Source organism: Peromyscus californicus, unplaced genomic scaffold (genome assembly GCF_007827085.1).
Source record: "Peromyscus californicus insignis strain IS unplaced genomic scaffold, ASM782708v3 Scaffold_11__1_contigs__length_118956290, whole genome shotgun sequence".
NCBI lineage: Eukaryota > Metazoa > Chordata > Mammalia > Rodentia > Cricetidae > Peromyscus > Peromyscus californicus.
Window position 1 is genome coordinate 31611381 of NW_026294402.1, and position 18368 is coordinate 31629748.

General features: G+C 45.4%; 1 protein-coding gene across 1 annotated transcript in view; it reads left to right on the top strand.

Moving 5' to 3' along the window:
* The window catches only part of Fez1 (fasciculation and elongation protein zeta 1), a 57577-nt gene that overhangs the window by 25462 nt on the left and 13747 nt on the right, over positions 1–18368 (top strand). The window contains exons 4-6 of the mRNA XM_052756472.1: positions 10066–10152; positions 13397–13565; positions 17590–17861. Of these exons, the coding sequence (XP_052612432.1) occupies positions 10066–10152; positions 13397–13565; positions 17590–17861 (528 nt within the window). The remainder of the gene's footprint in view (positions 1–10065; positions 10153–13396; positions 13566–17589; positions 17862–18368) is intronic.

Consider the following 18368-nt stretch of genomic DNA (forward strand, 5'->3'; position numbering starts at 1 on the left):
AATTTATTTATTTTTATTTTATATGCATTGGTGTTCTGCTGTGGGTGTCAAGTCCCCTGGACCCTGGAACTGGAATTACAGACAGTTGTGAGCTGACATGTGAGTGCTAGGAATTGAACCTGGAAGAGCAATCAGTACTCTTAACCACTGAGCCATCTCTCCAACCCCTGCTTTGGACATTCTTTTTTTTTTTTTGGTTTTTTGAGACAGGGTTTCTATGTGTAGTTTTAGTGCCTGTTCTGGATCTCACTCTGTAGACCAGGCTGGCCTCGAACTTACAGAGATCTGCCTGGCTCTGCCTCCCGAGTGCTGGGATTGAAGGCAAGCGCCACTGCCGCCCGGTGCTTTAGACATTCTTATCTACATCATTATAGGGACATGTGCTTCCATTTCTCGTTAGGAAAACCTAGGGGGCTGGAAGGCCCAGCCATATGACAGATCTGTGTTTAACTTTTAAGGGACTAGCAAATAGTTTCCCAGGTTATGAACTATTGTGGACAAGTTTTGTTGCCTGCTTGAGACCATGTCTCACTGTATAGCCTAGATTGGCCTGAAACTCACTTTGCAGCTTAGGCTGGCCTCCAAACTTCCAGTCTTGCCATTTCAGCCTGTATGGGCAGGGATTATAATAGGCTCTGGGCTAATATGCCCAGTTCTATGCTTTCTTTCTTTTTTTGTAATGTTCTTTTGTTCTAAGGTATTGTGTGACTTTTTCTGGGGAAACATGAATAAATGTCTATTTACCTCTGATAGGGCATTGATGACAAAGAAAGAAATTATTATAGCCAAGTCTAGCTTAGTGAAGCAATGAGTTTATTGAGATTACTTACAGGAGCGTGGATGACAAAGGTAACTGCATCCTTGAAAGCTCATCCAACATGGGGAAGACCTGTGAAAACTTCATCCTTGGAGCTCCTCACACAACTACAGTCTCCCCTCTACAGCAATCCTTAACAATTATATGACCTTAGGGAGGGGCCTTGTGACTCTTGTAACTTTTGGGAGCTTTCTGAGTCTTGCAAATAGTTATTTCTTAGGGTATTTTCATTTAGTTCCTGAGTCTTGTGAGTCTCCCTCTTCCCTCTCAGAGGGAATGTTTCAATTCAGAGCAAACAGCTATACAACATAGGTCATAAAGTGAGCTGGATGTTATCCTGTTTTGTGAAAGAATTCATGTTACATTGCTATTGGTTCCTCCTTAAATGTGTGGTAAGCTACTACAATGGACTTTTTCTGTAGAAGGTTAGGGCGTTTGTGTGTGTGTGTGTGTGTGTGTGTGTGTGTGTGTGTGTGTGTGTGTGTGTGTGTATGCACACATACATTTGCACACAGAGGCTAGAGGTCCATGGTGGGTATCTTCCTCTATTGTCTTCCATATTAGTTATTGAGCCAAGGTCTCTCAGTGAGCCTGAAGTTCATGATTCAGTTAGACTGGGTGGCTGGGTAAGCTCCGTCTGCCTCCACTCCCCATCCCTGAGATGATAGGTGCACAGCCGTGCCCGGCCTTTTACATGGATGCTGGGGATTTGAACTCAGGTCCTCATGCTTTTGAGGTAAGCATATCACCCACTGAGCCATCTCCTCAGACCCCTGAATCATAGATTTCAAGGAATTTATCCATTCAATCTATCAATGAATACATTAACCATAAATTTATCTATAATCTTCTTTTTTTTTTTTTTTTTTACATTAACTTACTTACTTTGTGTGTTAGGGGTGGGATGGACATAACATGGTACATGTGTGGCGGCCAGAGAACAACTTGGGAGCGTCGGTTCTTTCCTTCTTTTTTTTTTTTGGTTTTTCGAGTTTTTCGAGACAGGGTTTCTCTGTGTAGCTTTGCGCCTTTCCTGGTACTCGCTTTGGAGACCAGGCTGGCCTCGAACTCACAGAGATCCGCCTGCCTCTGCCTCCCGAGTGCTGGGATTAAAGGCGTGCGCCACCACCGCCCGGCGGTTCTTTCCTTCTACTGTGTGGTGTCCGGGGATTGAACTGAGGTCATCAAGCTTGACCATCAGTGCCTTTACCCCTGAGCCCTTACCTGCTGAGCGGTCAGTCTTACAGGCTCTGTGATTTTCCATCTTGTAGTACGGTTTGTGAGATCTATAATGCGTTTCCGTCCTTGTTCCTGGTAGCGTAAATTTGTGTCCTTTCTCCCTGTCTGTAGGTTTATGACGTGTATCAATCTTTTTAGGGAGCCACGTTTGGTTTCTTTGGTTTTTCTCTATTGTTTATTTTTTAGTTGATTCATTTTCTTCATTTTTTTAATTTTTAAAATGAGTTATTTATTTGTATTTTATTTGTATGGCTGTTTTGTTTACATATTTGTCTGTACTCTACTTATGTGCCTGGTGCCTGCAGAGATCAAAAGAGGATATCAGATCCCCTGGAACTGGAGTGAGAGGTGGCTGTGAGCTGCCATGTCGGTGCTTGGAATTGAACCTGGGTCCTCTGGAAGAGCAGCTAGTGCTCTTAAACACTGAGCCATCTCTCCAGCCTTCTTAATTTCCTTTTTCAGTTTTCTTTGGCGTTCCATTTTGTTCCTTGTAATGGACCTTTATCTATACCTCTTCACTTTGTTTTTGTTTTTTGAGACAGGGTCTTTCTACACTGTCCTGGAACTTACTATGTAGGCCACGCTGGCCTTGAACTCACAGAGATCCATTCTCCTGCCTATGCCTCCCAAGTGCTAAGATTAAAGGTGAGCAACACCATGCCTGACTTTTGTTTTGTTTTGTTTGAGAAGAGAGTAGGGGAATCTCACTAACTTGTCAAACCGTCTTCAAACTTTAAATTCTCCTGCTCAGCCTCTTAGCTCTCTGGAATTACAGGCCTATATTATCATGCTCTCAGTATTCTTATAGCGTGTTTTCTCCAGAGTGCATTGTACATTTTCAGTTATCACAAGCTATTTAAAGAAATATTTTGCCTCTTCAGATAAAACATGAAGCTTGAAAGTTTGTCTCTTCCCTCCATTCTTATGCCGCTGTCATGTATTTTATCTTGATTTATACTCCACAATACAAAATGATTTTTCTGACAGAAGAGAAAAAAAGATCATTTAAAATTTTTCTCAGACTGGTCATTCTAACACTGCAATCCCAGCACTCAAGAGACAAAGGCAAGAGAAGGCTGTGAGTTCAAGGCCAGCCTGGCTAGCATAGTGAATTCCAGGATGGATAGACCCTATCTCAAAACAGCAACAAAACCAACCAATCAAATAAAACTCAAAAGCAAACAAATAAAGTTCTTGATACTTTTATTGTTACTTGCTACTTATGGTATTATACTTTTTAGCGGATCTGAGTTTTCCTCATTTCTTTCCAGTCCAAAGCCTTGCACTGCCTGCATCCAGTGCCTGGAAACAATTGCCTCATAGATTTTGTCCAGATGTGTAGCAGGAGGGGTGGTTCCAGTGCTGCTTGCTCTGAAAGCCTCGAAGAGGCCGGTTTTCTCTTTGTTTTCTGGATGCCCCTCAGATCCCCTTGGGGAAGGAGGCTGGGGTCTCTCTGATGAGTCTACAGCTTATCACTCCCTCTGTTTTTGTAAGACTCCCCCACTCCAGGCACTGTCAAGTTGTCTGGTGTGTCTGAGGCAGAAGCCTCACTGGTTCAACTTCACCAGTGAAGCCACCGACTCTCCGGGGGTGACAGGATTTATGGTAGCAGCCTTTCTACACAGCTGCTAGAAGAGACCTAGGGTCCAGCTGCCCCCAAGGAAGCACCCGAACAAGTACTCATCTTTTTAACCTCACGCATGCTGCCAACCTGAGGCTCCAGCTCCCAAGCTTTCCAACATCTTCTGTGTGAGTTCATTTGCCTTCGCAGCTCTACCTGGAGAAGGTGTGGCCAGCAGCTGCTTCCCAGCAAGCACATTTTTGGTTATTGTCTTTCTCTAAGTCATTTTGCTCCTGTGGGATCGTCTTACTTTAAATCCATTTACTCTCATTTTAATAGAGCCTCGGGGGGAAGAAGAGGTAACTGTGTGAACAATATTCTGGGTGCCTTCCTTCTACTGCAAATAAATGGAAACAGGAGGTGGTTTAAATAATTGTATAATGTGGGAACTTCAAGAAAGACTATGTGGGGCTCCACTTAGAGACCCATCATCCTAGCTTAGCTGTACATGATGATGCTCGGTGAATAAATGTGCACTTATATGTTAGGTCAAAATTATATCTTTGAATTATACATGGAGATATTATTATTTAACAAGTATCCACTCTGTTTTTTTTAATGACTCACTCTCTTCTGTTCCTGGCTATGACATAGAAGACCATCTTTTGATCTCTGTAACCTTTACTTAATAGCAGACAGGGACTGACTCCAAGATGAGAGGAGACAGCCATCCAGGACAGGAAGGTCCATCTTTCTACTTTCCAGGCAGCGAAGAGGCTCCGTCATCTGGAGGCAGGGCTGAATGTAGCCTTAAGTCCTCGCTTTGTCCTTTGTCATTAATTCTTTCAATGAGTGTTTGTTGACCAAATACCGTGAGCATCTTGCTGTGAGAATACAGAGCCCTTGACTTGGCCCACACAGATGGTTCCTGGTTGTTCACAGGCACAAAAGGGACAGAGTGCCCTTTCCTTGGGCTGAGCACATACTGTTAGGTTTCTTTCCTTCATCCTACTTTTTTGTCTGGAGGTAAAAAAAAAAAAAAAAAAATGTATCTTTGTTCTCTTAATGTTATTGCAGCAACCATATATTTGAGTCAGTGGAGAAAGGGGTGGGAAATATGTAAAGGGCTAAATATGAAGAAGAAATTCTTCTTTTCTAGAACAGGGTAAACTGGAGTGCTTTAGCAAAAGGCCCTGGCTTTTATTTGTGTTGGACACAAGAACTCTGCAGACTCTTAAGCCCTTCGTGGACGCTGCCCAACAAGGTCTAAGTGTTGGAGGTTCTACGTTAGTTTTTAGCTTTATATTGCATGGTGGCAATCCTGATGCACACCTTTTCCTCAAAGCAAGATGAAGAGTTTGCTGCAGTCAACTCCCAGTCTGGAACTATGTCTTCTTAATTCTAGGAAGAAAGACCTTGGGTGGATACTTTTTTCCTTACAAGAGCCTCATTCGCTTTGACAGTGTGGAAATGAGCATAAGGTTTAGTCCACAAGGAAATGGACTTCACGTGGCAGGCTTGTGGATCATTTGGGACAGGTACCTTTCTCATCGCCACACAAGTAGCCAAGGAAGTGACTCTCGTGTCCGTGTCACATAATCAGAATGAGTATCCAGGCGCCACTGTATTCGGAGCTGTTGTTTTCCAGAACCCTCCCTCTCTTGCTCCGTTAAGCTTTTTGCTCAAGATACTCCCTTGGTTTGGGGGACGGGGTGGGGAGTGGAGTCTGTAAACAGCTAGAGTGAAGGGAAAGGTTTGTGGAGAAGTGACAGAGCTGTCACCGCAAAGCAGAGTCTGACAGGGTTGAGGGAAAAAACCACAGTCTTGACGGAACCAGGTCGAGGCGAGGCAGGATGGAGTTAGATAGAGCACGAGCCCAGAGAGAAGAGGGAGACCTGAAACAGGGCGGATGTGGTGAAGCCTGTGACTGAGCAGAGGTAGCAGGAGGAGGGAGGAGCCGGGGCTCAAGGGGTGCATTGTGTGTGCTGAGCCCCCCCTCGCCCCCCCACCCCCATGGCTGATTTCTGAGAAACAAGAAAACAACTCACAACAGTGACGGTGCTCACCATGGCTTTTCTAAGGCTATAATCGGCTTTCAGATCTCCTTATCTTATTTAACAACTTAGACCCAGACTTGTGTGCTTTGTTCCTGAGAGGGCCACAGGAAAGGGCACCCCAGAAGTGCCTCACTGGGGCTGCAGCTGGGGTTCATTCACTGCTGCCCAGCCATTAGCTTCCTTCCCTACAAGGCCCCCCCCCACCCCCGCCCACGTGTGGGAGAAACTTGGGGAGGGAGATGGTCTAGTTCAAAGGTGCAAAACTGATTTAGTGAAGTAATTGTGCAGAAACCGGACACCTTTCAGAAAACGCAAGCACTCCCTTTCCTTGTGTTTGGTTTTGGTTTCCTGGGACTCAGGCCTTGAACTCTGGATGTAGAAATGGCATGAGGATGACCTTGAACTCTTGATCTTCTGCCTCCCACGTGCTGGGATTGCAGGCAGGCACCACCACATCTGGCCTGTTGTTGTTTTTCAGCGTTTAGGATCAATTTGCACTTGCTAGGCAGGTACTCTACCACTGAACTATAGTCCTAGGTCACCATCTTATTTTATTGTTGGGGATGGAATCCAGGGCTTTGCCGCTGAGCTGTATCTGCATGTTATTTATTTATTTATTTATTTATTTATTTATTTATTTATTTATTTATTATTTTTAATTTTTTTTTATTTTTATTTTGCAATACAATTCAGTTCTACATATCAGCCATGGATTCCCTTGTTCTCCCCGCTCCGGCCCTCCTCACCTTCCCCCCAGTTATTTATTTTTTATTTCAAGAGATGATTGCACTCTGTAGCTCAGGCTCTCTTAACCTCTTGAGTGCTGGGATCCTTAATCCCACTAGCAAGAATAAGAGCATTGCCACAAATTGAGCCAAATTTGAAACAAGCCTGATTTTTATTGGGGTGCACCCAAGAGCTGACCAACGGCTGCCTCCTAATCAAAGAGAGCAGCCCCGAATCCATTTCTTGGGCCCCTTTTAAGAGGTGAAATCAAGAGTAGTGGTAAAGCAGGTTTACAGAAGACAGACAATGGGGCAATAGGAAGTACAGGAAAAAAAAAACCTCAAAACACATCATGTGGCCAGCATGTGATCAGGTCAGGGAGGGTCAAGGTATTCTCAAAAACACATCAAGGGCTGGGCAGTGGTGGTGCACGCCTTTAATCCTAGCACTTGGGAGGCAGATCTCTGTGAGTTCAATGCCAGCCAGCCTGGTCTACAGAGTGAGTTCCAGGACAGGCTCCAAAGCTACACAGAAAACCCCCTCTTGAAAAACAAAAACAACAACTGATAAGTCTTTGTACCCTGAAGGCCTCTCCGCCAATGCAGCAATCCAAATTAAACCGAATCAGACCTAATTGGAAAAACCCAGGTTTAATGGGTAAAGCATTCCCCGGTGATTCTCTGGTCCCTCAGAGAGGAGACTGGACGAAGAGACCAGAAGAACCACGTGTCTGTTTTCTGGGATGCAGCATATATACCCTATGGGAGTGGTCTTGAGCCTCTCTGGGGGAGGAGCTGTGTTTGGTAGGTTTTGAAGGGGCGAGTTTAGGGAAAGATAGGGGAGGGGAGTTGAGGTGGATCTTCCACCAGAACATTCCAGACTCTTTGGGTATAGGGATGCCAGAGTGCCAGGGATTGAGGTGGAGTTCCCACCCAAACAACAACAAAAACAACAACAACAACACAATCAAGGTCATGGGTTGGGGAAGGTTCGATTCCAGGAAACAGAGCAACTCAGCTCTTACAGTACATAGAAACTTATTTTTAGCAATTCAACATAAATGGCTCCTGCCTTCAAAATGGAGTCAGGCAGGTTCTCAGGATTACAAATATATACCACCATACCTAGCTACACACTGGATTTTCATAGTCTTCAGTTCAACCCCTCATACCCAAATTTGAGTTATGGACTAACGTTGCTGTCAGAGGCTTATAAATGTAACTCGGGCATAGAGAAATGGTTCAGCAGTTAGGAGCACTGGCCGCTCTTCCTGAGATCCTGAGTTCAATTCCCAGCAACCACATGATGGCTCACAACCATCTCTAGTGGAATCTGATGCCCTCTTCTGGCATGAAGGTGTACATGCAGACAGAGCACTCAGACATTTAAAAAAAAAAAAAAGTAAAACTCTTTTAAAAACAAAACAAGTAACTCAAACAGAAAACACAATCCTCCATTTCCCAGTAAGAGCCACCTGACCCTTGGGGAGTTCTGCCATGTCAATGTAGCTGTGAACAAAGTGTGGCCCCAGGAGTTTTGTTCTGCCCGGTGGGGAGCTGTGGAAACAAGTAGCTACCACAGGTGGTAGACTTGGCAGAGGCACAGGCATATGGATTCCACCGCAGAAATAGATGCTGCCATCTGTCCACCAGCTCCTCTGGTGATTCCCTCTCCTCCTTGCCTTGCCTCTTCTCCAGGTTGAGAACAGATGGCATTCAAGATACATTTGCTTAATTTTTTTATAATGACAATGTCCTGGTTTTAGGTAGAGATAGGAGGGGATATGCACGGTTAGGGGGTCCCAGCCAAAGTGGAACTCAAAGAAGGAAGTTTTGAGGCTAGACCACATGAGAGCTGGACCTCACCAGAGTTTCCTGTTAAAATGGGAAGAAGTGTCCTAGGGGACAGACCAATCAACAGGTTAGCTCTTAGAGGCCAAGAAGAGTGGATCCTGCATGGGAGGTGGCTCTGTGGATGGATTTCCTGGATCTTTCTTGCCAACTCCTGTATGATTTTCAGCGGGATTCCTGGAAGGAAAGATCCTTAGGGTGGGCGACTCCATGTGTGCAGGATGTGAACGTAAACTCTGGACCGTTAACAGTTTGCAATATGGCCAGTGAAGCCAGAATTGTTACAAATATCTTGTTGGACTAGACATCCAGAGTCTCAAGGCTGTGAACTTCTGGAATCTTAAGATTATAGAGTTTAGGGGACACAGGACAAATGAGCTGAACAGAATTCTCCTTTCAGTGTTTTTCTTAGGCTTTGTTTTTTCTTTCCTTTTATTCCTTCTTTCCTTTCCTCTCCCCTCTCTGCCTCCTCCTTCCTTCCCTCCATCCCTCCCTTCTTTTTCTCCTTCATTGCTTTCTTTTTTTGACAAGGTCTCATTCTACGACCCTGGCTAGCCTTGGACTTGCTGCAATTCTCCTGCCTCAGCCTCTGGAGAGCTAGGCTTACAGACATGTGCTGACCATACCTGGCCTTTTGTTGTTGTTGTTGTTGTTGTTGCTTTGTTTCAAAACAGTATCTCATGTAACCCAGGCTGGCTTTGAAGTTGCTAGGTAGGAATAGTAGGAGGAGGATCTTAAATTCCTGCTCACCCTGGGGCTACCTCCTAAGTGCTGGGTAATAGGTTTTCTGTATGGCAATAATAGGTTTCTCCTCTGACACTGTAAGCCAGATCAAGACACATTGAAAAAGTAAAAGAACAGGTTTATTTGAGCAAAGCAACTCCCGGGTAAGTTCTCCAGCCCCAGAGATCCAGGCAGGAGAAGTCACATGCCCAAACTATAGCCTGTACTCGGAGGGGTGATGATGTATCCACCACAAGCTGGGTTTGTACCCAAGTACGGCCAAAAGCTGAGCACTTTAGTTGGGGACTTGAATAGCTGGCAACTTCAGGGCAGGAGTTGCCTTTGCCTCCAAGAATTCAGAACTGGCCTTTTTGGTACCTTTTCTTTCTTGGAGATTCTCCGAGAGGGTGGGGTTTGGAGAGAGGAATGGGGCTTTCCAGATCAAGCAGGAGTGAGCTAGAGGTCCCAGCCAAACGCTGGAATCATAGCCATGCAGCGTCATGGCATGGCTCAGTTTGTCTTTTAGCTCATGTGATATATCCCATGTTGGTTCATCAGCTAAGAAACCACACCTGGATTCCAATGACAGGATGGCGTTTTATCACATACAAAAAGCTGGGACTATTTGAATGGAAACAACCTACCCCTTGAAGTGCCCACTAAAATAAAAATCTGGACACCCCTCTCCCCTGCCCAACTGACACTACTTAAAGAATTATATTTGCTGCATGAGCTGGTCACTCATCATAAGTGGGTTCCTGCTTCGTTCAAGGAGAACCTGCCTGTGAGTTCAAGAACAATGCAGATCCCCTTGAGTCAGAATGGTGCCGCTTACTTCTACCTTATTGTATTCTTCTGGCCATGCTGGCAATGCCTGGTGTGTGATGTGACAGGGCAGATTTGGAACAAGATGAGACTCAGGCTCCTCTCCATATTTTCTCTTTAGACAGCGGGAGGCTAAAACAGCCCTTCAGCTGGTCTAGGGGCTGATGCTAGAATGTTCAGACAGCAGGAGACTAAAACGGCCTTTCAGCTAATCTAGGGGCAGAGGATCTACAGCTGATGGTTAGAATGTCACTTCTCCTTCTTCAGATCCATGAGAAGGAAGAGGACGAGTTCAACGAGAAGAGTGAAAATGATTCTGGCATCAATGAGGAGCCTCTACTCACCGCGGATCAGGTATGAATGAGAACCACCTCCCACCATGTTCCTGGAACCTTTTGTTCTAACAGGGAAAACTTGCCACATCTATCCACGTCAGAAGAAAGATGTGCAGTCTTGTGGTGACTTCATTAGTTCGGTATCTTCGATGAGAGGTTTAATTCCTCTTATGCCTCAGTTTATCTGCTTACAGTAGACATGGACACAATTCCTAATACCTGGGTTGGTTATAGCAGTTGGTGATGAGTGCTGGAGCCATGTTTAGTTTCCTGGCTTTGCTTCCTGTGAAGCCTCTGTAGATTTCTTCTTTTTAATGTGTTTTGTTTTTTAATTTTGTTTTTTTGAGATGGGGTTTCTCTGTGTAGCCCTGGCTATCCTGGAACTTGCTCTGTAGACCAGGTTGGCCTCAAACTTAGAGCTCCCTCTGCCTCGAAAGTGCTGGGATTAAAGGAGTGTGACATCATGCCCAGCTCTCTGTAGATTTCTTATACTTGGAGCTTGAGGGTGTGTGTGGGGTGTGTGTGTGTGTGTGTGTTAAATGTTCCTTTTTCGTTTTTTTTTTTTGAGCAGTAACAGACGAGGTTTCTGTGTGGTAGATGTTTTATCACATTTTACAGAACCCTGAAAATTTCTAGCCTTCCAAAAGGAGTTGTAGAGACACTTCTGTCTTTGGGGGGGGGGGGGGCATGTTTCACTTTAGGGATGGAGTTTGCTGTGCTGTAGTTTTAGTGATTTCTCACCTCAGAAGTGTTGAGTCTTTTTATTCACCTTCTCAGTCAACAAATATCTGTAAGTGCTTATTTGAGCTAGACACTATAAAAGCTTTCATGAGATGTTTGGAATGTGCCCTACTGGAAACAGCAGAGCCCCAAAGAACATCTTAGTAGAGGTGCATCTTCATGCCTATGGCTAAAAGTAGGATTCAGGTTTTTCTTTTAATTTCTCTTTTTTTTTTAAAGTAGGATTTAATGTGGGTAAAGAACAGGGGACTGGGGCTGGAGAGATGGATGGCTTAGTGGTTAAGAGCACTGGCTGCTCTTCCAGAGGTCCTGAGTTCAATTCTCAGCAACCACATGGTGGCTCACAACCACCTGTAATGGGATCTGATGCCCCCTTCTAGTGTGCATGAAAACAGAGCACTCTTGTACATAAAATATATAAGTAAATAAATCTTAAAAAAGAAGAGAAAAGAATAGAGGGTAGAAGGAAATCATGTCAAGAGCAGGTGTGGTCTACATGCTTGTAAACCCAGTGCTTGGGAGGTATAGGGAGGTCAGGAGTTCTTGACCAGCCTTGTTGAATGAGACCCTGTCTCAAAAAAACAACAAAACAAATAAACACAAAATAAAAGAACAAGTCTAAGAGTTACTTTGTTCTGTTTTGCTTTGTTTTTGGCTGGCCTGGAACTTGTTATGTAGACTAGGCTGGCCTCAAACTCATCATACCCAGGGCTAAAAGTCTTTTTAAAAATCGATTTATTTTAATTTTATATCTCTATGCATGTTGGTACCTGGTGCCTAGGGAGGGTAGAAGAGGGTGTCAGATCCCCTGGCAGTGTGGTTACAAGTTACAAGAGCTACCAGGTGGGTCCTGGGAACTGGACCCAAGTCCTCTGGAAGAACAGCAAGTGCTCTTAACTGTGGAGCTACCTCTACAGTCCAGGGCTAGCAGTTATTGTTGTGACTTGAAGAGAGGGATTATAACGCAATGATAGGCTCTGTATTAGTCACTTTTGTTTTTTCATTAATTTGACCAAATACTGGATAAAAGCCAGCTGAAGCGGGGAAGGGTTCATTTTGCTCCTAGTTTGAAGGTACAGTCCACAGTGGCAGTAAAGTCACAGTGTCAGGAACTCGAGGCAGCTGCACGTTCAGGAAGTGGAAAGATGAGTGCTGGTGCTCAGCTCGATTTCTCTTTTCTATTTTATTTTATTTTCAAGACCGGGTCTTACTCTGCAGTCCTGGCTGACCCGGAACTCATCTTTTAGAACAAATTAGCCTTGAATTCAGAGATTCGTCTGCTTCTGCCTCCCAAGTGTAGGGATTAAAGGTGTGTACCACCACACCTGGTCTCATTTTCTCAGTTCTGCTCTCTCCAGGACTCCCAGCTCATAGAATGGTGCTGCCCATAGTTAAGGTGGGTCTTACCACCTCAATTAACCTAATTAGAACTACCTCCCAGACATGCTCAGAGGTTTGTCTTCCAGATGACTTGTCAGGTTGACAAGGTTAATCAGTATTAACCATCACAGTCACATGAAAGTTACTCTCAGCCAGAAAACCCTAAAGCGGGGACTGTGTTACTTGGTCACATTTTATAAAATGCTCTTCAAAGACTAGGTAGGTATGTCCTAAATTTGCAGTTCAATTTGAGAAAGTTTGTGTATAAAAACAGGGATTATTTCCAAAGAAGAAACCCTAAGCTCCATTACTTCCAGTCCAGCTCAGCAGGGAGCACCTACCTCCAAGATCACCATCTAAAGACGGCTGAGTTTGAGTCCCTCACAACACTGGGAAAAGACAGACCTGTCTGAATGTGCTGGTGCCCCCAAACTCACCCAGACCCACTTCCTCATGAGGGCCTGGCCTACTCACTTTCTTTATGCACCAATAGCTCATGTCCACAGTAGTTCATTCGTCCTTTTCGGTAGCACCTGTCTTGACCCTCAACTTGTAGAGGCTGAGCCCCATTAACGGTCAAGTTCAGAGCTGGGCTTCTTCCCTATTTTTTTGCTCTCCAGACATTGGCCGTCCTTCATTTTATGGTCTTTAGCCCCAAGGTTTACTGGACAGCTTCAGTTCCTGTCCAGAAGAATTCTGGAGAAACAGCTATATTCTTCCCGATTTGGGGTTGTTCTGGGAATGTGTGTATTCCTCCCCCTCCTCACCCCCCCCCCCCATTACAAGAAGTGGGACAATTAATGGACTGGGTTTTGTGTTATAGTCGGGAGATAAAATATTTTCCCACTTAGAAACAAAATGCTTAGCAAACTGAAGTAAATGTTTACTTCCAGGCAGCCCTACTTTATTTCCTGAAAGAGCAGCTAATTTCCAATAATGCATTCATCTAAATGGAGCACTTGGAAGAGGTTTACATGACAGTGCTTTACATTAAAGCCAGAATATATGCAAGCCTTTGATCGGGTCTATTTTTATTATTATCCAATATTTATGAAGCCAGAGAGCAAATTAGGAATGCTGCGGAGTACTCAAATGAACTGGAACACCCCCAGGAGGGAGCAGAGTGTGTGCTTTATCCTTAGGTGATTGAGGAGATCGAAGAAATGATGCAGAACTCCCCAGATCCCGAGGAGGAAGAGGAGGTACTGGAAGAGGAGGATGGAGGAGAAATCTCATCCCAAGCAGACTCAGTCCTGCTGCAGGAGATGCAGGCCTTGACACAGACCTTCAACAACAATTGGTCCTATGAAGGTGAGGGCCCCTGGGCCGGCTTTATAAGGATCAGACACCTCTTTGGTGCCAGCTACTGCTTTCTGTGGATTTTTGTTTGTGTTAGAAGGCCTTGACTGGCCTGGGACTCACTATATAGACCAGACTGGCCTTGACCCCACATAGCTCTTCCTGCTTCAGATTAAAAGACGGTGCCACTGTGCCCTGCCCAGGTATTGTTTACATATGGTTGTCAGAACTTGATCTTTGTCCTAGAGCAGAGTCTGCAACGCCTTCCTGATTTAGTATCAGGAGAAAAGTCAGCATTTCCAGGAAAAAAAAAGTAGGAATAAAACTGAAGTGCTAAAGCTAACCAAACAGACTAGAGGAGAATAAGTAGGACTCTGAACCTGCCCAAATGCAGTCAGTGTTCTACCATAAAACCAATGAGGGTGGGGAATATATACATATATGGTAGGATAGAGGTTGTAGCTCAGTGGCCGAGCATTTGCCTTTATTCATGATACCCTAGTATCCTAGGTTCAAGCTCCAGTATTCTGTGTGTGTGTGTGTGTGTGTGTGTGTGTGTGTGTGTGTGTGTGTGAGAGAGAGAGACAGAGAAACAGAGACAGAGAGACACACAGAGAGAGACAGAGGGGGAAAGAATAAGAGCTAGCAGTCTTAGTGCTTACTCCTCACACCAACTTTACACCATGCCTCTCAAGATTGAGCTATCATTTGGAGGTTAAGTGGCTTGTCCAACTCCACAGTTGGAATTAGAAACAAAAGCTCCTTGCCACTCGGAAAATCCTTCCCACAAAAGTACGGTTGGGGGGGGGGGGCGATTTTATTACTGAGTAATCATTAAATGAGAACAGGTTGCATATTACAAGCAGTCCTCCATAGGACAGCAAAAACTGAAGGAGATTGTACTCTTGTTATAACTAAGTGAATGGAACCCATTACCTGAAGCAGGTGTTGCAATTTGGAGTCAGGTGGCCGAGTTAGGCCCTGTGCTTCCAGAACAGTGGGAGATTAGGTCTTATCTTCCTTATGATAACATTTCAAAGCAGTGGCTCTCAATCCCTGAAGGAAGCCTTCCTGAACTGTGGAGATGGGAGGAGGCTTAGTTAACCACTAATTTTGTGTGTGTGTGTGTGTGTGTGTGTGTGTGTGTGTGTGTGTGTGTGTGTGTGTTGTTCAGGGCTGGGAATTGAACCCAGGGCCTCGTGCATGCACTCTCACTGAGCTACACCCTCAACACTCTTCCTTTCTTTCAGTGGGGAGAGTGAAGTTCCAGTTTACACCTTTCCCCACACCTGCTATGCATTATAAGGGACAGTGTAGATAGCACTTGAAACCAGGGAGATGAACTCCAGAGTCCAGTCTTTTAGTGCCGGTCTCACGTTACTTCTCTGACACAGATTTATAGTAATGACTCTACAAAGAGCGGGCTGGATGAAGCGTGAAATGAAAACGTAGTACAGGATCAGCAGTGCTCTTAGGGATAACTATGTGTCCCCAGCACTGCAGGAGGAGGCCTGCTCTTGCAGCGAGGTTACAATGAATGAGGGTGGTGGGGCCAAAAGAGAAGGCATGTCCTTCTCTTTCAGGTTCTTCAGGGAACCTAGGTCTAAATTTCAGGTGGAGGTGGCAGAAATTGAGACAAAAATCAGGCACCACATCCCGAAAGCCAAACTGCCTGGCCCTGGGGAGATGGAGCAGGCCGGGCGGGGCCACTGCAGGAAGCCATAGGGTGACGGACAGAGTGGGTTTGGATGCCTTGCCGCGTTCACCACCCGCCCAGTCAGGCCATTCTCAGCCACACAAAGGGCCCAAACATAGAAGCGCTCAGCAAAGCAGAGTGAAATGGCAAAAAGCAGCAGCAGGAGGAGGAGGAGGAGGAGAGCTCGAAGAGCAAAACAGAGCAGGAAGAGCCAACTGAGCGAGCAGACACCCAGGCTGAGCAGAAATGAGAAGGGAAGGTGGGCACTGAGGACACAAAAGGTGTTCCCTAAATCTAGTATATTTAGTTTACTAATATGCCCGATTGGCATATGGCAAATTTATGTGCATATGGGGTACAGCGTCATTTGAAACTTTTCAATACATTGTGTACAATGTGTAATACATATATCCAGGTAACTGGCCTCTCTGTCATCTAATGCATAATCATTTCTTTCTGGTCGGGCTCTCTCTCTCTCTCTCTCTCTCTCTCTCTCTCTCTCTCTCTCTCTCTCTCTGTTGCTAGGGCTTGAACCCAGGGCTTCTTGGTTGTTGGGGGTTTTTGCTCTTTTGGGGAGCCCACCACCCAGCTCCCAAATAAATTCACACACAGAGGTTTATTCTTAATTATGAATGCCTGGCCTTAGCTTGGCTTAGTTTCTACCCAGCTTTCCTTAACTATAAGTTATCCCATCTACCTTTAGCCTCTGGGCTTTTCCCGTTCTCTTACTTCTATAAATTTTACTCTTACTTCGTGGCTTGCCGTGTAGCTGGGTGGCTGGCCCCTGGAGTCCTCCTCCTTCTCTGGCTCCTCAAGCTTAGATTTCTCCTCCCAAATTTCTCCTATTTATCCTCTCTGCCTGCCAGCCCCACCTATCCTTTTTCCTGCCTCGCTATTGGGCCAGTTCTTTATTAAACCACCGGGTGTTTTAGACAGGCACAGTAGCACAGCTTCACAGAGTTAAACAAATGCAACATAAACAAAAGTAACACACCTTATAATATTCTACTACACTTCTCCCATGCTAAACAAATGTTCTGCCACCAGCTCTGTCCTCAGCCCTGGGTCGGGAAGATTTAAAATCCTTTCTGCTCACTGCACGTGGTAGCACATACCTGCAATACCAGCATTCAGGAGGCTGAGGCAGGAGGAGTGAGGGCTAGAGGCTATCCTTGGCTACATATTGAGTCCTTGTCTCAAAAACCCAAAACAGCAAGGGCTGGAGAGATGGCTTGGCAGTTAAGAGCACTGACTATTCTTGCAAAGGACCCAAATTCAATTCCCCAGCACCCACGTGGCTGGCTAACAACCACCGGTAATTCCAGTTCTAGGGGATCTGATGCCCTCTTCTGGCCTCTTTGGGTACCAGTTACATACAAGGTGCACAGACATACATGCAGGTAAAACACCCATACACATTAAACAAAACAAAACTTCTCTACTGCTTTACTTATTTATTTATTTGTTTGCTTGTTTGTTTTAGACAGTGACTCACTATGTAACTTGGCTGCTGTCCTGGGGCTCTCTATGTGAGCCAGATTTGTTTGTTTGTTTATTATTTATTAGGCAGTGACTCACTATGTAGATCTGGCTGCTGTCCTGGAACTCTCTATGTGAGCCAGGCTATCTTTGAACTCACAGAGATCGACCTGCCTCTTCCACTCAAGTGCTGGGATTAAAGGGATGTGCCACCACGCCTGGCTCTCCTACCCTTTTTGAAGTTGTCATGGCAGTGATCTGAAGATATTATACATCACATAGCCTTAAGAGCCCAGATGTTAAAGGTATCCATGTGTGTAATCTCCGGTTCCTTTCCTTTGTCTCTGGAAGTAGCCTGCTAATTGGTAAGGCTTCATTTTTCACTCCCTGCCCCAGTCTTCCCTGGGTCTCCTACAGTTTACAGTGTAGACCGAGGCGTAGGACCATACACCCTCAGGTCATGTTCATCATTTCGATGTCAGCTGTCTCCAGGACTCCTTGAGAGAAAACACTACCTCTTACGTCAGTGCTCATCACAGATACCAAAGCCTCAGTATTTCCTCTGTCAATCTATTCTATGTGAATATGACAAAGACAGAGGACAGATAGAAAGACAGAATAAGGTATCAAAGTTGGCCAGGCATGTCCTTCACTGGACACAGAGTTCTCATGCTTCCTTGTGGACACTTATTTCTTTCTCCTCTGCTTTTTGAGTTGGGTTTTTCTCTTCTATACATGATATAATGCCCCTTTCTTCCTGGCCTTTTCCATAAATAGTGATGGTCTTTCAGAGAAACTCTAAGTTTCTCTGAAACATGCCTGTCTGTAGGTATCACCTACCAAAGCCATCTTCCTCTCTAGGGCTGAGACACATGTCCGGGTCTGAGCTGGCAGAGCTGCTGGACCAGGTGGAGGGTGCCATCCGTGACTTCTCAGAAGAGCTGGTCCACCAGCTGGCCCGCAGAGATGAGCTGGAATTTGAGAAGGAAGTGAAGAACTCCTTCATCACGGTGCTCATTGAAGTTCAGAACAAGCAGAAGGAGCAGCGGGAACTGATGAAAAAGAGGCGGAAAGAGAAGGGGCTGAGTCTGCAGAGCAGCCGGATAGAGAAGGGAAACCAGATGCCTCTCAAGGTATGTGAGCAACCAGAAGACTAGTCACAGTCAGCCTTGAGCCCTAACCATCACATGTCCTGATACCTATCCCGCAGTGGACCCCGAAACAGTGACTGAGTTCCAACTGTGTGCAGAGCCCTGGGACAGGTAGTGTGGGTCAGGAAGAGATACCACCTGTCTGTCAGCTTCCCCAAAGGCCTCTGGTCTAAGTGGAGGACGTACTGAATGAACATTAAAAAGTAAGTGGATGTGACCTGTTCTCCAGGCTGGTCCTTGGAGAGATGGAGCCCAGGATCTCTGCCATTGGCATGGATTATTGCCCAGCCTGGTCCCTTTGGGGCATGTGTAGGGTATTGCTGGGCTGTCTGAATGGCTGAAAATTGCTGGAGACCTGCTTCCATGGGATTCGGGTCCCAAAGATGATGTGTGGAGTCAGCATGCGTTGGGGGCGGGGGTAGACAGACAGGATCTGAGGGTGAATCAGGATGGCTGCCAGTGTCCTTATTGAAAGAAGAATACACCTTT